Source organism: Oreochromis niloticus, linkage group LG23 (genome assembly GCF_001858045.2).
Source record: "Oreochromis niloticus isolate F11D_XX linkage group LG23, O_niloticus_UMD_NMBU, whole genome shotgun sequence".
In the NCBI taxonomy this organism is placed as follows: domain Eukaryota; kingdom Metazoa; phylum Chordata; class Actinopteri; order Cichliformes; family Cichlidae; genus Oreochromis; species Oreochromis niloticus.
This window is the reverse complement of record NC_031986.2, coordinates 43049117-43069411: the sequence shown is the minus strand read 5'-3', so window position 1 is coordinate 43069411 and position 20295 is coordinate 43049117. Positions and strand designations below refer to the sequence as shown.

At 38.3% G+C, this 20295-nt stretch overlaps 1 protein-coding gene across 2 annotated transcripts; it reads right to left on the bottom strand.

Annotated features, from left to right (window-relative positions):
* Window positions 1-1335: 1335 nt before the first annotated feature.
* Window positions 1336-19914, bottom strand: ghrhrl (growth hormone releasing hormone receptor, like). Of its 2 annotated transcripts, XM_005479091.3 has the most exons (13): window positions 19755-19913; window positions 12809-12914; window positions 12171-12278; window positions 10449-10540; window positions 9499-9602; window positions 8464-8596; window positions 8131-8284; window positions 6830-6890; window positions 6449-6518; window positions 6016-6107; window positions 5138-5267; window positions 4796-4837; window positions 1336-2422 (listed from the first exon to the last, which is right to left on the bottom strand). In XM_005479091.3, exons 1-13 carry the CDS (start codon window positions 19800-19802, stop codon window positions 2321-2323), a joined length of 1242 nt encoding a protein of 413 aa, XP_005479148.1. In that variant the 5' UTR covers window positions 19803-19913; the 3' UTR covers window positions 1336-2320. The 2 variants fall into 2 exon arrangements, with proteins under 2 accessions (XP_005479148.1, XP_005479150.1); XM_005479093.4 differs by lacking the exon at window positions 12171-12278 and having other exon boundaries at window positions 19755-19914.
* Window positions 19915-20295: the final 381 nt, after the last annotated feature.

The following is a 20295-nucleotide window of genomic DNA, read 5'->3' as shown; positions in this document are numbered from 1 at the left end:
AAAAAAATTATTTTTACAGAGCTCATCTTGTAGCTCACATCAGACCTACTACTTCAATCTCTCTGCTGTGAGTGAATAAATGGCAGGCACGCATGATAAAGAAAGCCTTTATGTTTCTGCTTCAGTAGCCACTTTAATAAAGGGTGAATCTAACTTCTCACAGAAATCGTCTCCTAGTTTCTTACTTTGTTCGTTCTTGGTGTTACTTTAAAGTAATATTTTAACTTTTTTTTTAAAAATAGAAAACTGTTGAGTTTTCTATCAAAAGAAATATCTATATATCGATAATTGGCGATAACTTATCTGGACCACCCCTCATACACCTCCCTTCTGGTTCCTTTTTCCGTTCATTCACCTTTCATTAGCCCATAGGGATCTGCCCAGTCAAGTCTTCTCTGAAGCCATTACTACACTGCAGCCTCAATTCACAATACATTATCTACAGGAAATGCTGCCAAGTGAGGATGTAGTCCCAGCTAGTGAAATTACATTTTTCTATTGTGAGTTAACCGGAGGAAGTCTAGTCCTCTTCTGCTGGCTAGTGAGCAGCTCTAATGGATGTTGCTCAAGGATGCCGTAACTGTATTTGGATCAAAGTACATTATCTGGGGTCCTCTGCACCCATTCCCACTGCGTAGAAAGGACAGCATCTTTTGTATGTAGTTGAAATAATGGAAACCATCAAAGCAAACACAATGCAGCCTGTGATAATGTGAAGCCTCTAATGGGTCATGATTATTTGAATTGTTTCTCCCAACTGGAAACCATCAGAATTTTTCTAATGGTTTCTGTTGATTGACTTCTCCACCCGCATGTGAACTGAGCACATACTCCTACACATTTTAATGGTTATACTATAGTAAAGGTGAGGACATAACATACAAGCTACACTGCAAACCAGATCTAAAATGTGTATTTAAGCAAGTGGATACCCCATCATCTTTGCAGTGGCGCAAAAGTGTTAAAACATTTTGTAGCTGGCAGCAGATGTTTTCTGTCATTATGAAAGAAATTGCAGAGTCATAATTACACAGAGTAAAGGTGTTTATGCTGTAACTTACAGAAGCTGGACATGGCACAAGGCTTTAAAAGATCACAGAAAGAGGCTCAGTTGAAACAGTAAGTAAGAGAAGCGTAAGAGGTGGTGATAAAGGAACAGTCTCACAGTTTATACATTCACTTCAAGGATAAGAGCTAATTTACATAAAATAAAATGTACACATTACAGGCCTGAAAAGTAGTGGTAATTATTATGTTTTTATCTTACATTTGATCTTTTTTTTCACTAAACAAGATGCAAAAAGCATATTTATTTGTGCAGTATTATTATTATTGTTTTACCATGTAGGTGAAAGCACTCGACAATACATTAGCATGTAAAGTTAAATATTTTATTAAAAAAGGCTTTTTTCACATTTTTGTGCTGAATAGCAGATGGCAGTGGAGATGCAGATCATTTGTTCACTTTGGTTGACTAAACAACTTGACAGAACACAACATGCTGCATTAGCTTTAACCTTCAAAGTCTGCAGAGTAGTGCATTTCAACGATGTGCCATTTAAGGTTGAGTGTGCAGGTTTTCATTCTTCAATAAAAACAGGCCGAGTGAATACATGAAAGAAAGAGGCAAAAAACCAAAAAAATCATCAAAATTTGTACAATACCTCTCGCCCATGTGCCGAATAATATTTAAATACCAATGAACAATAAGAAAGCAATCACGAATAAAACATTTGAATTGTCATTTGAGTGATGAAAGAGGTGAGTCATGTGTGCGTCACATGTAGTGTCCTGCAGGCTATCAGATTTCAATATACTTGGTCTGCTTTAAGCATCTAAAATGCAAATGCTAATGATAATATGTAGTTTCCTGGTTAAAAAAAACAACAACAACATCTAATGACTTGCTAATTGATGGTTACATAATTGATGGGCTATGCAAAATTATTATTCTTTAATTTGACCTTTGATGCCTCCAGGGATGTTTCAAATTCTAATTCAGTTGTCATAGTGCCCTTTGGGAAATGCAGATGGAAACTGACAGAGGCTCGCTCGTAGGATGTGTAAAATGTCAAGGGATTTCAGAATTATTCTCCTTTTGATAGTTCGCCCCAGTTCATTCAGTCTGACTGAAGGAGAACAGTCAGTGAATCAGTTTGAAATGACTTCCAGGCTCCGGCTTCACTGATGCATGTTCGACAACCTCTGTTATTGTGTGTGCTACGTACAGCTCGTTAGAAATTATGATGTGCACAGAAGCAATTCTCTGCAAATATTCAGCAAAGGTCCAGCAGGAAGGAGCAAAAAGCATCTCGGGCTTCTAGAAAGGCGTGTCCATCTGACTGCCTTTCGGTGCGGGAGACACTACCCCGTAACTCCTTTCCTGCCACCTCAACCACTGCATGTGGACCTCTTTCTGGACCTATCAAGCAAACACATAGACATAAATATCAGTTTAAATCAGTGTTTAGGTTGTATCATTAAAACAACTGCAGTATATTATGGTAAGAGCAATAGCTTGACGTTTTGGGAAATTAATTTATTTGTTTTCATAGCCTTTTGATACATGTGCAGTGCTTAGACTACCACTCAATGTAAGGTTTATGCCAAAGCCGCCCAAAACTAATAGTAATGGTGATAACCAAAATCATCTTTTATGTTTCTGTAAAGGTTAATCACAAGTATCTGCAAGCTCTTTAAAATTCTTAATGTTTTTCATTGTAGGTTTATTGTAGTTAACCATGAATTTTCAAATTTACAACAAAAAAACAACAAAAAAAATAGTTGGAAAAAAGTAAAGCACACTTTTTTTTTTATTGAGAAGCAAAATTACAGTTATTTACTTGCATTCCTGATTGGGAAAATATGCTTTAGTGTTTGTGTTTGACTGGTCTCTCATAGAAGTCCATATTTGGGTATAAAAATGTGCATTCAATTTGTTATACATAACATAATGTCTTGTTTTATGCAGGTTTTTCACATATTTATAAAATATTTTCCTTTTTTTATGACAGTTGGTGTAATAAATTTGTTAAGCACTATATGGCAAACTGGCAACCCATAATCTGGTATTTTGACTTAGCCTCTTATTACAACAACCGTTTTGGGGTTGGCCGTGCCCATGACTATCCCAGCCAAGACAAAAGCTTAACTGACATCAGACAATGCCGATGGCTTGAATGCATTTTGGCAAAAGCAATCCCTCATTTAGTCTCCATCAAGCCTTTTACCTGCAAGCTTTGATGGCATGTGCACTACAAATGTAAATCATGTTCAGTGCCTACAGGTTCTGCATATTCATATAAAGATATCTGTTTATTCTGGTTAAATATATGTCTACAACCAGTAATCGCTGAGCCACAGTGACTAGGCACCAGCTAGCCTGGCAAACCCTGCCTACAGCATTTTTCATATCCCATTTGTTTAATGATTAACAAAAAAAACACAAGTCTGATGGCAGTTTGCATCATTATGGAGAGTTATATGCCAACCTACTGCTGGCAAGGAGAGGCAGGTAACCAAACTGCTTGGAGTAAAAATAATTATGGATTTTTCGCTTCTACACTTACATTTTTGCAGAACTAAACAAAGCTAAATGAAATAGAATATTAAACTACGTTTTGAAATTAGTGCAAAGATAAGCTAGGGTTGCAGTAGTTTTATATAACAGAGGTGCAACTTGTATCAATTTTCTTAGTAACCAATGAAGAAAAAAGTTGTAGAAGACAAACATCTATATTTAGCAAAATGTCAAACTATTTCTTTTATACTTTAAAAGTGGAACAAAAATCACCTCACTGTCAACAGATGAAAGCTAAACAGTGTTTTAAATATATATATATATTTCTTGCTGAGAATCAACACATTCATTCTGCGTATCAGTGAAACAATTAAAGCATAGGTAATCATACAAATAGTAAATTAAATGAAATAATTCACATGACCATTTGGTGACTTTAACGTGTTTCTCGTGTCTCTAAAGCACGTGAGTCATATAGTGTACACTGTCTGCTTCTGCCCCAGTCTGTTGGAGGCTGGCCTTACATTAATCTTGCCAGTTACATAAGCGTGCTGGGTCCTTTCCTTATGCAATGACGGGAAGAGAAGTGGAAAATATTTTTTGCATTTTTAGCACTGACAACTCTAAACCAGTTATCTCCTGCTGGAATACAGATTAGCCACAATATTAAAATGCTCACTGAAGCGCCTGGGGAGCAAAGCCTTGCCACACGGCAGCTACTTTAGCACAAACTGCTCAAAATCTTAATGATGGGTATGATAGAGGTCTAGTGGATACATGGCAGCTTGCTGAATATATGAGCCATGGCCTGCCAGATATATTGTGAGAAACAGACAAGTAATGTTCTGCTGGGAAACTACCCATGTTCCTTTGTCATGCATGACATACCTAAATATTGTGGCAGACCATCTGTCACACTTCTCCATGGCAGCACTATTCCCTGATGGCATTGGGCTCTTTCAGCCAGTGAAAATGCAAAAAACTGTTCAGGAATCGTTTCAGGAACATGAGAGAGTTCAAGGTGCCGACTTGGCCTCCAAAATTTCCTCATCTCAATATAACTGAGCCTCTTTGAGGTTGCGCTAAGTATGACCCATGCTTCTAGTATAATAATAATACTACTATGCTTCTAAGACACCATGGGACCTATACAGTTTTGGGCATTGTGGCTGATGTGTATGAGTCTCATGTGAAGGCTAATTGTGCACCACAGTGTGTGTAAATTGTGTGTGCAATTTTCTGAACACTTTAGAGTAGTGTGGTTTGTGTACTGACCTCTTGATTTAGAAAGCAATAAAGAATTGCTACAAGAAGCCCCTGTGAAAGAGATGGGTTTAATCATTAATATTTATGATAATAATAAATGACACTTTCATTAATAAATGGAATATGCTGCCTAAAAGCACAGAAAGTGAAGCAGATCTAATAACCAAACTGACTTTCAATTCTAGGCTTGTAACACGAAGATCTAATCTCGTCGAGATGCTGTCTCACACCCATAATGTTCAAACAGCGGAAGCCAAGTTAACATGAAGGATTATCAGAGGATGCTGAAGAGACTATGGTACAGCATGTACAGTATGGTGCCATTAGTGTTGATGCAAACCATGTGTGTACCTGGAAGGACCCCATGCAGAGCTCGATACAAAGGCGCAGGTTAACATTGAAGTAGTCGGGCAGAAAATTGAAGAACATGTAGTGAGTTCCAAACAAAGGGATGAGGAGGAGGGTGGATTTAGTCAGGCGCCTGTTGCACAAAAGCAAAGGAAAAAGATGCAGGAGGTGAGTGAAGCTATCCGAGCGAGTCTGCTTGCACGTACCTCATTTGAATGCTGCACCTGATATCATCATGCATGCAGACACAGTAATGATCAGATGCCAATCAAGATGATCTTCGTCTTTGTGTGTGTCATTCTGTATGCAGCCTCTCTTTACGAGAGGAAAGGTAAGCAGCGGGGGCATGATTTCAAATAGGGCTATTAAAATGTAGCTGCAGAGATAATGTCTTTATGTGTCGGGGAACATGTGAACTTAACTGGTGCAATTAAGTCAAGCATCATTTAACTTACTGTACCTATGGTATTTTTTTTATGAGATCCGGATTTACGTGATGTGCCTGAACATTTTCAGTCAATTAGTGAGTCTATTTCAATTAGAAATTCTAATGAGCCTCTTGGTAAGCGGAACTGCAGACGTGGCCAGACTGAATTACTGAATTATTCATGGCCTACAATAGTTTTTTTTTTTTTTGGCACAACTTGCAATGTTCTCAGCATCAAAGAGTAACTATCAGAGTAAAAAAGTACCAGTGAGCGAAGAAAAGTATTTCAAAATGTCTGAAAAAGTTTAACAGTTGAAGATAAACACGTCTTGTATCAGAAACGAGATGAATTTGATCTCACTTCTCCAATAATGCAATAATGACTAAAATATGAGATTCTGTGTCATGGCTGAGCTCCCTTTGTCTACAACTGTGTCTGCACCTAAAGGCTTACCTGTACTGAGAGGAGTTATTGAACTGGATCAGACGTGGATTGAGCTTTTGTATTAGAATTCTGATGATATTCATGAAGAGCATAAAATTGACCTGTTGAAAGATAAAGCAAGAATGCAAAATCAAGAACAATAATAATAATAATACAAATAAAAAAAAACTGTGACCAGTATTACACCAAATGCTGCTTTCAGCAACATGATTATTGAATGTCATGGCAACAATATGGGCAGCCAAGCGTATAATTAACTTAGACTGGTGTGGTGCCAATTTTTGCACTCTACTCTGATGGCACAAAAGAAGTTCATCCCAGTCCTTTCTCAGAGGCTGTCTCTAAAAACAAGGTAAACAAATCATCTACGTAATAATCTCTAATCAGTGCGTAATTAAAAATTCATCATTATTGTTTGTTTCAGAAGAATGGGGGCATTTACCGCTATAGAGACAACAATCGGCCCCTTGATGATCCACCAATAGGGTGAGTCCTCATTGATGTCCCAACATCTGTGCAAGAAATGTGCACTTTAGAAGATTTCTTCAAGCATCGCATGCAGTAAATTTAATCGACATCCTAAAAATAACACCCCGACAATTACTGCTGAGTACAAAGTGAGTGCAAATTATCCATGTAAATGCACTTACAATGTTATGTACAGCAGACTCACGTTCACATTCCCCTCTAATGTGTTTATATATATCATTTTCATTAATTTAGCACAATTGAGCATTTCACCTTAGTTCCTATTGCTGCTTGAAGTGTACATGTAATAATAATGATTGAGGCTATAGAAGCTGTAATTCAAGTTTATACAAACTCTGTGTCCTCAAAATACACCCTGGATCCAATCCACAGGACTATGAAGAGCACCGGCACACCTGTTGCAGAAATCAAAACTAGTGTCAGTGAGATGTAATCATTACACACAAAAATGGCTGAATCAGAGTTAGGAAGCTACCAGTGTGTGAACTGACTGGACGAGTATCAATTTTTCTAATATCTGCACCATGCAGAAGGAATAAAATGTAAATGAATTATTTTAAACGCTTTGTGCACATCAGTGTACATCTTACAGTAAGTACAATGAACCCACAAAATTCTATCCAAGATCTCATAGTGTGAGAGGCAGGTACATTCAATCTATATATTCAATCAATATAAACTTTAATATAGTTCAATGCTGCAGATGCCACTGAACCAGGAAACTTTTTAGCTGTTATAATAATATGCACATGTTGGCTGATGTTACCGTTTCTGGTTCTTTTTGACCTTGAAAGCTGCTGTGAAACTTTTATTAGCAGGCTGGAAAATGGCTTCAAATTACTTCTTTGATTCTGAGGATGACACATCTTCATGTGTGCTTGTGTTACACAGTCTGACCAAAGCTCACTGCTTTTTTTTCACAGATTATTATCTTGGCTCTATCCAAAAAAAGGAAAAAAACAACTAATCAGCACTTTAGGTGTGATCCAAATAAAACCTTATGGGAAAGTAAAAGGTAAAAATGTTATTTTGGTATTTGGTATGCTATATTTACAGACACTTGAATGTTAACTGATACATTCAAACATTCTGCACGAGGCAGAAGTTTTCCAAAATGAAAGAAATGCTCCAAACTACATACAAGTTTGATGGAGTTAAAAATTGAAAATCCCCACTGCCAGTATTTGTTCACTCCAAAAGAATAACAAAAAACAGGGATTCGTATTCGTGTATTTTCTTCGATTAAAAACACGCATACAACAGTACAAACAGGTGGAGTAATTTACTGAAACATGTGCAAACACAAAATCTGAGTTTGTAGGAGTTTGTACGACTCTAACAAGCTCCAAAGTTAATATTTGGTATCTTTAAGCCTTTCGAAGACTTATTGCTCAAGACTTTTGCACAGTATTGTAAAACTTTTTTAACCTGACTCTTTCTCTAAAGTGTATTACAGTATCTCTAAAAAAAAAAGATGAGTTATAAAACTGTAATTTATGGAAAATTATAATGTTATCATACATGTGTTATCACGATAGTTAAATATGAGATATTGCAAAGTAGGGCCATGTTCTTTAATATGGTAGGCAGCTCAACGTAGCAAATGTTGGGGAAACTGTATGTCAAGGTCCTCACCCCATCCCAGCAAGCTGAAGCCCCACAGGCATCGGCGGCTATGATAGAAAGAAGAGAGCAGCAGGGAATTGAGGTAAAATGCCTCCACCAGGAGCCAAAAAAAGTTTGCCATTACACAGTAGTGACAGAAGACCACAGAGGCTTTACAGGCAAACTGACCAGAAAGAACAAGAAGAGGGGAAAGGACAGAGAGCAAAGTGTAAGAAGGAATTATTAGGGTAAGTCGTGCATAAGCAATATGTGATTATGCATAAATATGAGATCAGGGAAATGTGCCCAGAGGAATTTCTTAATACAAACAAGAAGCACTTGTCCCGAGCATCATTATCTTACTGTGGAAAGGGTGCAGTGGTTGGTGTCGTCGCTTGAGAACAGAGTAGCATCCTTTATAAACACCGCCACAGCTTTCAGGATGAAAGTAAGAAAGAGCTGGATGTGAATAAAGTTCCTGGCACAACGCAGTTTCCTGTAAAAGAGCAGGAATACATTTATAACAAATACGAGATTTTGCGTTGTACTGTATCATAAACAGCAAATGCAAAAACATCACATTTCTACAACTGTGCAAACTGGCACGGTCTGTGGTTTTAGTTCAGTTTTGATCAGTGAACAAACAAAAATGTGAGTGGCAGAGAAAAAAAATAAAAAAGAGAGAGATGTAACTGATGCCAGTGATCTTGTTCATGAAGCGATTTACTGGCAATCAGATTAGATTCATAAACAATCAGCTGGAAAGAGGAAAAAACAAACTGTAATCCACAGAACTGGTGCATAAGTTTTCAAAACGCTGTCTTGGCATTTGGTTACAGACTTGGTAAGGAGACTAAGGGACCTGTCAGGCCCACAACTGGTAACTAATCAGTAAAACACATAGGTGTTGGTCGGTGGGCTTATTTAAATGTGGAAAGAGCCAGGAAGGTTATTTCATCTGTTTCCAGTTTTCATGCAACACAAGCCTTTTATGGCACCACATGTACTGTACAGACATCACAGTGTTATCAGCTGTGTAATCTAAATCCTACAAAGAGTGTAAATTTCCCAACTCCCTTATCTCTTACACATTCCATCTGATCTAATTCCAAATGGGGACACAAAGACGTGGCAGAGTTGCAAAACTGCCATGTGCTGTGTGAGTATCGATGAGTATCAGGCACTGTTAAACGTTTTTCATAAACCCAGACTTGAAGAGAGCGCCTTGAACTCGTCAGCAATCCCACTTTATTGTTCTGTGAACCCCCACCCCCGAGTTGCATCCTTTGTAAAGCAGTTCATCTGAATTTCGTGCTGTTATTTCCATTGCTTATGTCACCCAAAATGTGCTTTTTACTGACAAAAAGCAAAATAAAAATTGGTATTTTCGGTTTATACCTGAAGAGTAGCAGGATCAACACAGCAACAGCCAACACCACTAGAGAGATGCTGTAGCCAATGGTGTATATGAGCTTCACTGAGGCAAAGTAAGACTCCTCTGTCTGGAAGCAGGATGAAAATGAAGATTTTGAATGAAAGGACATTATACTCAAATATCAAAGCTTTTCAAAATGATGTCAGGCATCAGAATGAATGTAATGTCTTAAAATGAGTCCAAATTACAGGCAAGATTGAGACTAAACTGCACTGAGGAGATGACTGTGGAATAACTGCAAGAAAGCTTTCCATATTTTGTGTCTTAGCCTAATGGCAGAAAGAGAGTGGGCTAAGCACATAGCTAAATCTACTAACTATGAAAAAAGCTACTTAATTACAATAAACTGTCACATTTTAATTACTAATGTTCTACTTCAGTCCTTTGGAACATTTAAGAAGTCTTTTTTTTTAATAATAATAATGAAAAAGATGCTCTTTTTAGCATCAAATATGGAATCTTTCCAAAAGAAAAGAATTCATGCTCTCTTTGTGACTCCAGATAATGTGAGCTATTATGCAACGGGTTAAATTAGATCCACTTATTCTGCAAAAGTGTTTATATTTGTATGATTTTTCATCTCTTGACAGACAGCCAACTATGTGTTAGCTGTACTTGAATTTCCAAAGAAGTGAAAATAGGAATATGCACAGCAGTTCAACTACAGTCCCAAATGTGTCCTGAAACATGGAATATGCTAATAATTTTGTTAGTTTCGTGTGTTTATTTCCACAATTGGAACAGGTGTGTTTCTGTCCTTCTGTTTTGTTTCCCCTTTATTGCTGTTGGTTGCCTCTTTGTTCCTGGTGCTTCTCCTCCTGTTTCTAATTTTCTGCCTGACCTCTGTGCTCCCAATCTAGTCTCACATTCCTCAGTCTGACATCCCTAGCTGCCTCGCCTCAGCAACTCTCACCTCGGGAATGTCATCATCCACATTACAGGCAACATGGTATGGTGGGAACGGCCTCGACCAACCTCCAGTTGTACAGTTTCGGCTCACTGACCCTAAAGACGAAAGATGTGAGATCAAGAGTCAGTTATGCAATGCTGAGACTGACTTTAGTAATAATCAGGGTTACATATTTATGCGTGATATTTTGATGCAGACTGAAATGTCAGAAAAAGTTCTCGTGGATTGTCATAAAATTTCTTACTTTAGTGCTGACCCCCCTGACTCATCATCTAGACTTCATCTGCAAAACTGACATTCTCAACTGTAGCTTGTGTGTAGTGGTAATCAGCAGCATGACAGTTCTGACAACCAACACCAAAACTGCAATACAAACATCTGCATTATTGTATCCCAGTGTCATTTGACCATATCCTGATACGTGCGTAGTTCTGTTGAAGCCTAGTTAAAGCATGCTAATCTGGTGAAATCAGTCAAATTTAAAAAGCATTCAAGAAATCAGTGAGCTGAAAATAAGTTTAATAGTGGTAAAAAATTCCCCATCTTTTGCTATTAATCCCCTTTAAAGAAAACTAGTACATCAACGACATAGTGGCTCATCCAGCTAATGATGATCACAGTTCACATGTTATTGTACAGTGTGAAGAACAGAACGAAACTGATATGTTTTCATTTGATGACATTTTCAAAATAAAGTAACATCAATTCCTTGAGTATTTGCTAGTGTTAAACATATTATTAAAAAATGTCATTTTCTGGGGGGGATGTATCAAATGTGTTCAAATTTCATGCAGAATGATCAAAATTCATTCACCATGACTGGCGCCACAGACGCCTGCTTTAATGGAAACAAAACAGTTTCACAGTTTAGCACCAGCAGCGTCTGTAGTTGGGACTGACCACATACATGCTCGATCCTACTGAATCCGTAGGAGGAGTTTGTTTGTTTGGGTTAGAGCATCGCTACAGGAGAATTTTTTGAGGGTCTTGGGGTGCTAAACATGTAATAAATTTCATACCTGAATGTAAAAGAGCAGTGGACCTCCTCTTTAAAATATATATATAGATGTTTTAACCAGTATGTAAATGTTTCTTTTTTCCACAGACGTGTTTTTAGGCATGTTTAGATCTTCAACTAAGCAATTCATTTTTCGTAAATAGTAATAACAAACAGATCAGACACAATGGGGCTTTCACACTGTGACTGCTCCTAATAAATCAAATTTCAGATATTGCTACTGCATGTCTGAAAATGCTGATGTTTTCAATCCTTTTAAACCTCATGTCTGTCATTGTGTTAATCTTTTTCAGTTGTTAGATTTTGCTCGCAAGTTAAAGTCCTGCTCACCGACTTGACATAAAGTTAATATGGCGCTTGAATTTTGCCCAGGGCATCAATGTACTTAAGTATGGCTTCACTGAGCTGCTGCCTCTTAGTGGTGGTCAGAGTCTGTTGAGTATGTACATCTTGTTTGCTCATTTTGGGTTTGACTATCTGTGCACACTTTCAAACTTGCTTATTTATCTGGTAGTGAAAATTTAATTGGATTGCATTCTCCTGTGACAACACAAACTCATAGCCTGCCCAAAAGATCAATTTAATCACCGAATGAAAAAAACACCCCTTTATGAAGACATCAGCATTATAAAAACACCCTTTGACGTCAGAGGATTAATAATTTAGCTTAATAATAGCCCATTTCCACCATGTGATCTGGCAGTCACCTGTGCTATTTCTGAAGAGGGAGAAGACTGCAGGACAAGCTCTGTGCACAGTTTCCCCAACAACTGCATGAGGCCAGCAGGTGACCGCATCCCAGAAGGGCCAACAACCTTTTCGACAAAGGTTTAGGAGGAGAAAGAAGGTGAGTATCAGAGTGCTGAATCAGAAGGAAAGAGAGTGAGATTCCATAAATCATATCTTAAACACACAGTTAAAAATATATAGATAGAGTGTACAAGTGGTGTATATCATGAGCTTGCTTCCAACTGCAATCTTCAACGGCCTGGCGCCCACCTCCTTGTACATTTCATAAGAACCAAACGAAGTACTGTAGCTCCCCAAGCAAGAGCCTTATCTTGTGATAGATTACATACATAAATCCTTATGTTGCTATCCTTATTGGTCTCATTTACTGATGCATCAAAGTGATATATCACCTAGTTTGTTTTCATTCTGCAGTTAGAACGCCATCAAGAATATTTCCCGATAATGGATGGTTTTCTGTGAAGCTCAGCTCAGACCCCTGCACTTAATGTGAGCATTACTATATTTCATAACACAGCTGCAACCACCCATGAATTCATATGAGCAGTTGCAATGATGAGAACAGGATGGTTTGATTTCAAAAAGGAAAACACACCTTCTGTGCTTCTGTTCTCCTGTTCTGCAATGTACTGAAGGCAGTGACGCTCCTCTTTCTCCAGCTGAAAAATGTATTCACATTCAGGATGCAGACTTGATAACGCCTAGAGGTACGAAACAAGGCAAGGGGAGAAATGTTTAGTACACTGAGAGGTATAAGCTGTGCTAACTTAGTGTCTCATTACATGAAAAAGGCTCTCCGTGTATGTGAAAAAAATTACGTCTTCTTTTAAAAGAGCGGTGACTCATTTTACTTTCTAGCTAAAAAAAACATACTTATTTCCATTGATGGCATTTACCAAAAACATCTTTTAATACATCACACAGAAGAAGTTTGAAAATGAGCAACTATGGCCTCCATCCATGCTCCGACTCAGACATTTTTCTTTTTATATGTGTCCTAATTTTTCACTGTGATTCTTTTTGGAGCCCAACAAATAAGGAAATGTCTTTTCTCGGGGGGTAAAGCGTTGATGTAAGGTAAATGTTGGAGGGTAGAGAGTGCAGGGAAGAAAGCAACAGAGTGCCATGAAACTGTAAACTTAAAGTGTATATATTTGTGTGTATTGCTGCAATCTGTTGCACTAAAAGATATTTTTATAAAAATACATTGTTGTTGTTGTTGTTTTTTTTATTTTTTAAAAAGGTCAATGCGCTCTCATGCCAGCACATCAAATAATATCCTTTCGTCAGATGCTGTCTGGGTCCAGCTGAGTCCTGCAAAGGTCAGCTTAAGAGGTAAGTCACTGTTTATCCATCAGGGGATTGTGGTTCCCATGCTAGTTTGGTTACATTTTGCTTTATAGCAGTACTCTTTAAAATCAGTAACCCTGCACATTGGGAGCCATAACCCAGTAAGTCAGGACAAAGACTCCAAAGAACAAATGCAACATGCGACCTCCTTGGAATGAGAATGCACTACATATACAATAAACCATTCTCTGTGATATGGGTAACATACAGGTAAATGCAGAAGAAAAGGGTTAGATAGGCAATACTGGGTGAAAAACATCTACTATTATTTTATAGTCTAACATCAGACCCTCCAGTTAGATTACATAAAAAACATTAATGTTGACCCTATCTTACAAAACAAGCACACGTAAATTTAACTGAACATTTTTTTAAATATTCTGCACAACAATTTCTCTCTCTGCAGGAATGCAAATGGTCGGCAGTGACTGAGGTAGATTTGGGTGGGCTACAGTGACAACTATGGGTTAAATCAAAAAATCGATATATTTTATTATTTTATGCTGCCAGCAAACTTATGTGGTCTCAATCTAAAGGTCAGAGCAGCAGAGGGGGTCTTGTTGAGCCGTTACAAGATACTGCAACAGTGTGCTTCATATTATTGCTACCCACCTGTATACAGATAGCTCAATATGGTGCCTCACCATATGAAGGCAACAGAATCGCTTACTGTAAAAGCTTCACTGACATCAGTTACTACATTCATCAGTTTAATAATCCCTCTACTAATTCCAAAGCAATATGGTTATTTCCATTTAGAAATGGAAATTATCTGCAGCATCTGCCATAAAAGAAGAAAAACATTAAAGCAGAAATATCACAGATGGAAGAGATAATGAGTCAGTCCACCTCCTCCCCTTTTAATAAGCATAAGGTCACTGACCGTGTGGCGCTTGAAGACACTGTACGTGATGATGTCAACAGGAATAACACTGTGTGACTTACACGTGTGTGGTCAAGGTACCGCTCTTGTTTTGCTGACCTTAATCTTAACTTTATGAGGATGTGTTTTCCTTATGGGGATAAAAAGCAAGTCACCATAACATAATGTTCTCTGAATTAATAGATATACAACTCATGTGTGTGCGGATTATAGTAGTAGAACTATCTTTATGAGGGCTGGTTTGAGTCTTAGACCATCAGAGAGAGGGTATTTTGGCCTATCCTCGCTTTCTCACACCCGCGTTAAAGAACTGGTTGAAGATTAAGACTTGTTTTTAGTTTATTCTAGAATTAGTTTTATATTAGAGTTAGGATAGAGGATGGGAGCAGCACTTATTTGTGATAGTTAACTTCAAGATAAGGCACTAGGAAATGTATTGTGTCAATGAATGCACTCATAAAGATAATCAAACAAACGTGTGAATGTTTAAAACATGGCACAAGGACAAAACCAGAAAACAGAGGCAAATATATCATAACATCCCTCTAATTTTAACATTTTGAGGCTATCTTGCAATTTGCTTCCCAATGCTGAGTAGTTACAGGGCAGCTTTTTGAGCTGTTTCTTTACTTTTAATCCATTTAACCTCCACAGATTAAGACAGCAGGTCACACAGCCCTAAAACACAAAACATCTGTTACGGATACACACATATTGCTAAGACTTTTGTCCTTGTTTCAGCTCATTTCCATCTCAGTTTAAAAATCCTTGAGGGGAAAACAAGTGTCTTTCTGACAAGATGCTACCAAGCTCTTAATGAAACAAACCCTCAGAGGCTAAATTCCTGTGGGACGACAAAGACTTCCTGTGGAGAGCTCTGATTAGTCACCACCTTTCTGAGTGCCATCCAATAGGATGAACTGTTTGTGCGCCACAAGCATTTGCCTTTAAAAAGACGAGTTTCTCTGTAGGGGAAACAGCCTCATTTGAAAGGCCACCATGAGTGATTTCATGAAATTAAATGCGCATAGTCTTGCACAAATACAGTGTTTTTAATATCATAAACCTGTGCTTTGATTTGAATTCAGTGAAGTGTAAAATTATCGGGGGAAAAACACCGCAGTTTAATTCTACTGAAAAATATTGGTTGACTTTCAGGGTTGTTGCACCAATCCTGCTGAAAGATATGAAAATTGGTTTGGAAATGGAAAATAAAATGATGAATGTGTAGCAAAAAACCTGATGTTTTTTTTAAATCAAATATATACGTGTTATTCTAAAGTTGTCATTTAAAGAAATGGTGAAATGGTGCGGTTATGAATCTCCTGACTATCAAACACTAAATAAGTGTCAGTTTTACATGTTAGATAAGATATTTATGATCAGGTCTGCCTTTGAGATTCTTATCAAAAGCAAACAGAAACATTATAATTCATAAGGATTTATTTAGAAACAGATATCTAAACTTGGGGAATGAGACTGTTCATTTCTATTACTAATCTCAGCCATTTTCATCTCACTGTGAACAACACACACACACACACACACACACACACACACACACACACACACACACACACACACACACACACACACACACAGCTAATGATAGTCTTACAAAAAAAGCCGGAGCTTATGTCTGTGGAAAATAACAGACCGCTTTATGTCAAAAACACCTACAGAATAAACACATACAGGAAACTCGCTGGAAATTAACACAATCTCACTGACAATTGTTGGACACAGAAAGTGTTTCCTCTTCATTTTCTTTAAGTAAGTGGAAACAAACATGCAAGCACTCAGTACTATCTCCCCTCCATCAATGATATGTGCAAATGTTGGAAACAACCAGAGCATGCATATCCCTGCCAGTCCTCTTTGTTCCTAATGCAATGCTAATAATATAATGAGAGGTGTTATGGTGAATTTTACCCAACAATTACTACTCTTCTTGTTCAAAGGCTGGCAGGGGATTTTTTTTTGTAAAAAGGCTTCCCTTGTCTTCTGCAGATATAATGAATGCAAACAGAAAGACTGTGCAGTGTGTTGCGCTTCAGTTTGTATAGCGCTAAATTGTTTCCTTCTGAACCAGGGGTAATTCGTTGTAAAATTTGTTCTAGGGCATTTATATTCATTGTTGAAAAATCATAAATATGACCAAATAGCTGTTTCTCATGCAAAAGGATGCTGTGATGACATTTATTCTATAGGAGTAGGGTGCAGGTTAGGGGAAGTAAGACCCGTTTTGAATGGCAGGGGGTGAGGAATACAGCAAGTCAAGGCTGGATGGTTACAGGCACCAAGGGTGCACGTCGTGCTCATGCATTTCAAGAGCATGATGGAGACAGTATGCTGCAGTTAAAAGGCAGAAACAGTGGGAGATTTAAAGATGGGTGGGTGGCTGCACAAGGTAAGTCTGAACAATATGAGCCTTGAAACTAAATGCAAAGGCAGTGGCCCATTTGCGTTGCCAGGTTAGCATGCTGCCTGCCATAAAAAATGTTCTCTGAGAGGTGAAGCCTATTATCCACTAACTACCCAAAAAGGGGCCATAGGAATGGGCTCACTTTGCAGATGCTGCCATCTATTTTCAAAAGCAAACGGGGTGCACTTTTATGCTGCTTTACGCAGTACTCAGGCACAGTGCAAAAACATAACATGGTCATTCGATCAGAAAGATAGAACAAACAAGGTCAGCCTCTAAAGTTCAGATTACGTCAACAGAAAGGAACAGTTTGACTTTTTTTCCCTTTTTGCTTTCTTACAGGTAAGATGGATACGAACGAAAGAGCTGGTGTAGTTTAGCATAACTGCATCAAGCAAAGTCTGTTCTAGATTTTCTCTTCTCTTTCATAGAATGTAAATCTACTCATTTAAGCAACACAGTGTACATGTAAGCAATCGATTTAATAGCAGAATAAACATGGTTTACCTCAGAAGGGATTCCATACATTTTTTATGTGTATATGTAACTATGCAGCCAAAACTAGATTTCCTTTCCACCCTTTTGTCTTTCTATTTGTTTTTCACTCACGTCCTGATTAAAGTGCAAATTTTCAATCATATCTGAGCTTTCAGCAGACTACAGACCTCCCTTACAGTACTGTAGCACCGGTCTTGTTTGTCGTGATTGTGTGCGTCTATGTGTGTGTGTGTAGTTCATTATGATTCTCAGCAGTCCTGAGTAGCGAAAGAGAATGAAGAGGCACACGGGGATGAGTGTTTGCTCTGTTCCCATTCTCTCTTTGCCACACTGATCATCGCACCACCCGTTTGTCTGCTTTTCATATTTCTAGTCCGTCATGGAAATTAGTGAGGTGGCCGTATAATAATATCCCCATAAAATCTGTTGGTTAGGAAAGAAAAAGTGTCGGCATATGAATGTGCACAGATGTGTGTATGGTTTGTTGCCTGTATTGCTCCTTCACAGTTGACCGGACAAAACAAATTGAGCACTAAACACAGAGTAAATAATTTATAGTAATACTGGCAAACAAAAGTCACTCAGTTATTTTGATCTCAATAGATAATTTTAGTGGTGACTATGATAAATCAGATAATATACTGTACTCCATCCCTTAAATACACCAGCAACACAATATATACATGTTTCCATCAATTACTGCCTGACTGTTTGTTATACCAAAAACGGTGCAATGGTACACTATTATTTTCATTATCATCATCAATCTATTTTTTTCTTTAATCAAATTAAGACTGAATTGTTTTATGCAGAATATATAGAATGTAAAGAAAGCTATATTGTTCAATATAGTTTGGAAAAGCTGAGCAACTCCAGAATATGGCATTTTGTGGCAGACCAAAGACAGAGAAAACTAAGAAAACTGGCAAATATACACATTTGGAAAAAGAAAAGGTTTAACTTTCTCGCCCATAAATACATGTACAACATCCACTCATATACAAAGACACACAGAAATCCTCCATCTTATCCATATTAAACCCATAATCGCACATAAGCACATATAAACTCACTGGCCACTTCAGTAGATACACCTTGCTAGTTCTGTGTTGAGGCAAAAATGTGTGATGTCATGACAGCATCGCACATATGCTGCAGATTTGTTAGCTGCACATCCACAATGACAATCTCCCATTCCACCATATCCCAAAGGTTCTCTACTGGATTGAGATCTGGTGACTGTGGAGACCATTTGAGTGCAATGAACTCACTGTATTGTTCAGGAGACCATTCTGAGTTGATACAGTGCTTTATCCTGCCGGAAGCAACAAGAAGGGGATGGACAAGGTCAGCAACAATACTCAGGTAGGCTATGTAGGGGCCCCAAGTGTGCCAAGAAAATACCCCTCACACCGTTACATCAGCACCATGAGCCTGTACTGTTTGATACAAGGCTGGATGCTCTAATGTTGTTTATGCCAAATACTGCCGCAGAAATCGAGAATCATCAGACCAGCAAATGTCGTCCGTTGTCCAATTTTAAAGAGGCTGTTGAATTGTAGCCTCAGTTTCCTCTTCTTCAACTGACCATTCTCCCCTGACCTTTGGCATTGACAAGAATCTTTCATCCAGGGAGCTGCTGCTCACTGGATATTTTCTCATTTTTGGACCATTTTCTGTAAACCCTAGAGACTGTTATGTGACAAAATACCAGCAGATCAGCAGCTTCTGACATACCCAGCCATCAGGCACCAACAACCCTGCTTCCTCAGACACTTAAATCACCTTTGCTCCTCATTCTAAAGCTGGGCTTTAACTTCAGCAGGTACATGTCTACATGCCTAAAGACATTGAATTGCTGCCATGCGATTGGCTGATTGGATATTTGCATCAGGCACCTAAAACTGTACCTGACTGTAATCCGTAATGCTCACTGTAATCTATAGTCTTATAGCAACAGCAGTACATTAACATTATGACATTATTTCAACTCCTTCAGTGTGTAGCTGAAACGCAGCATATCAGTGTGTGCATTCACGTCAAAAAATAAATACTTTAAACCTCTTTGAAGAACAAGTGTGTGGAAACAGACACAGAAGCTCAAAAAGGCGGATCGATTTGTTTCCCATGTGCTTATCTTTGCAGTCCAAATCATGCAGTCTACACAGTCAGAGAAAATCTTTAAAAACATGACCTGGAGCTGATGCGCTTCAGCTGTGTAATTACACAGCTGCTGCTTTGCTTCAGACACATTTATTTAATAATAGAATTATCTCTGGAAATTCGGCGACTGATAAGCTTTTCAGCTCATTATTACTTAAATAAAATAGTTCATCATGACTTTTCATTTTTTTTAAAAAATGCAGTCAAAGTAAAGACACTCACAGCTGGAGCCAAACACAGAGTGAGGAAAATCCCTCGGACACTGCACATCTCGTCCGCTCAGTAGGTTTCTCTCCACTGAGTCCAAACTGCTTTCCTGAGACACTCTCCAGCAGGAGGACGGGATGCTGCGCTCTTTCCAGGTGTAAATACTTTTATCAACATGGCAACAATATAAATGTAGGGGTTCCGGGATGCATTTTCACAACAAAAGCTTCGCCCCCTGGGCTTCTCTTATGTAATGCTTGTGGATAAACAACTTTTCACACATCGCCATGAAAACAACAACAACACCAATAACGCAGGAGTAGGGGAGATTGACCTGTATCAGGTACGTGTGGCGAATTTGGACCATATCGTTCTTGTCTTTTATTTTGAAAACAGCATCAGTTCCTAGCTTCAGCTGCAAGCTTTACAGCTCAGATGCCGTTAGAGCCGTGCTCCTCTGCCTTCCAGAGCCAGGCTGGGTCGCCAAATACGCATAAATATGTGCTTTGATAATATCACTTGCGTACTGTAGTTGGACAGTCTGTCTCATATCAAG

Excerpts from the sequence above, each read along its gene's own strand:
- ghrhrl (XM_005479091.3), bottom strand. The coding sequence starts at position 19,802 with ATGTGCAGTGTCCGAGGGATTTTCCTCACTCTGTGTTTGGCTCCAGCT. Across the intron at positions 8,285-8,463 it reads ACCACTGCACCCTTTCCACA|TTTGCCTGTAAAGCCTCTGT; the intron begins GTAAGATAATGA and ends CTTTCTGGTCAG. Across the intron at positions 2,423-4,795 it reads ATTGCTTTCTAAATCAAGAG|GTCCAGAAAGAGGTCCACAT; the intron begins GTCAGTACACAA and ends TTTGCTTGATAG.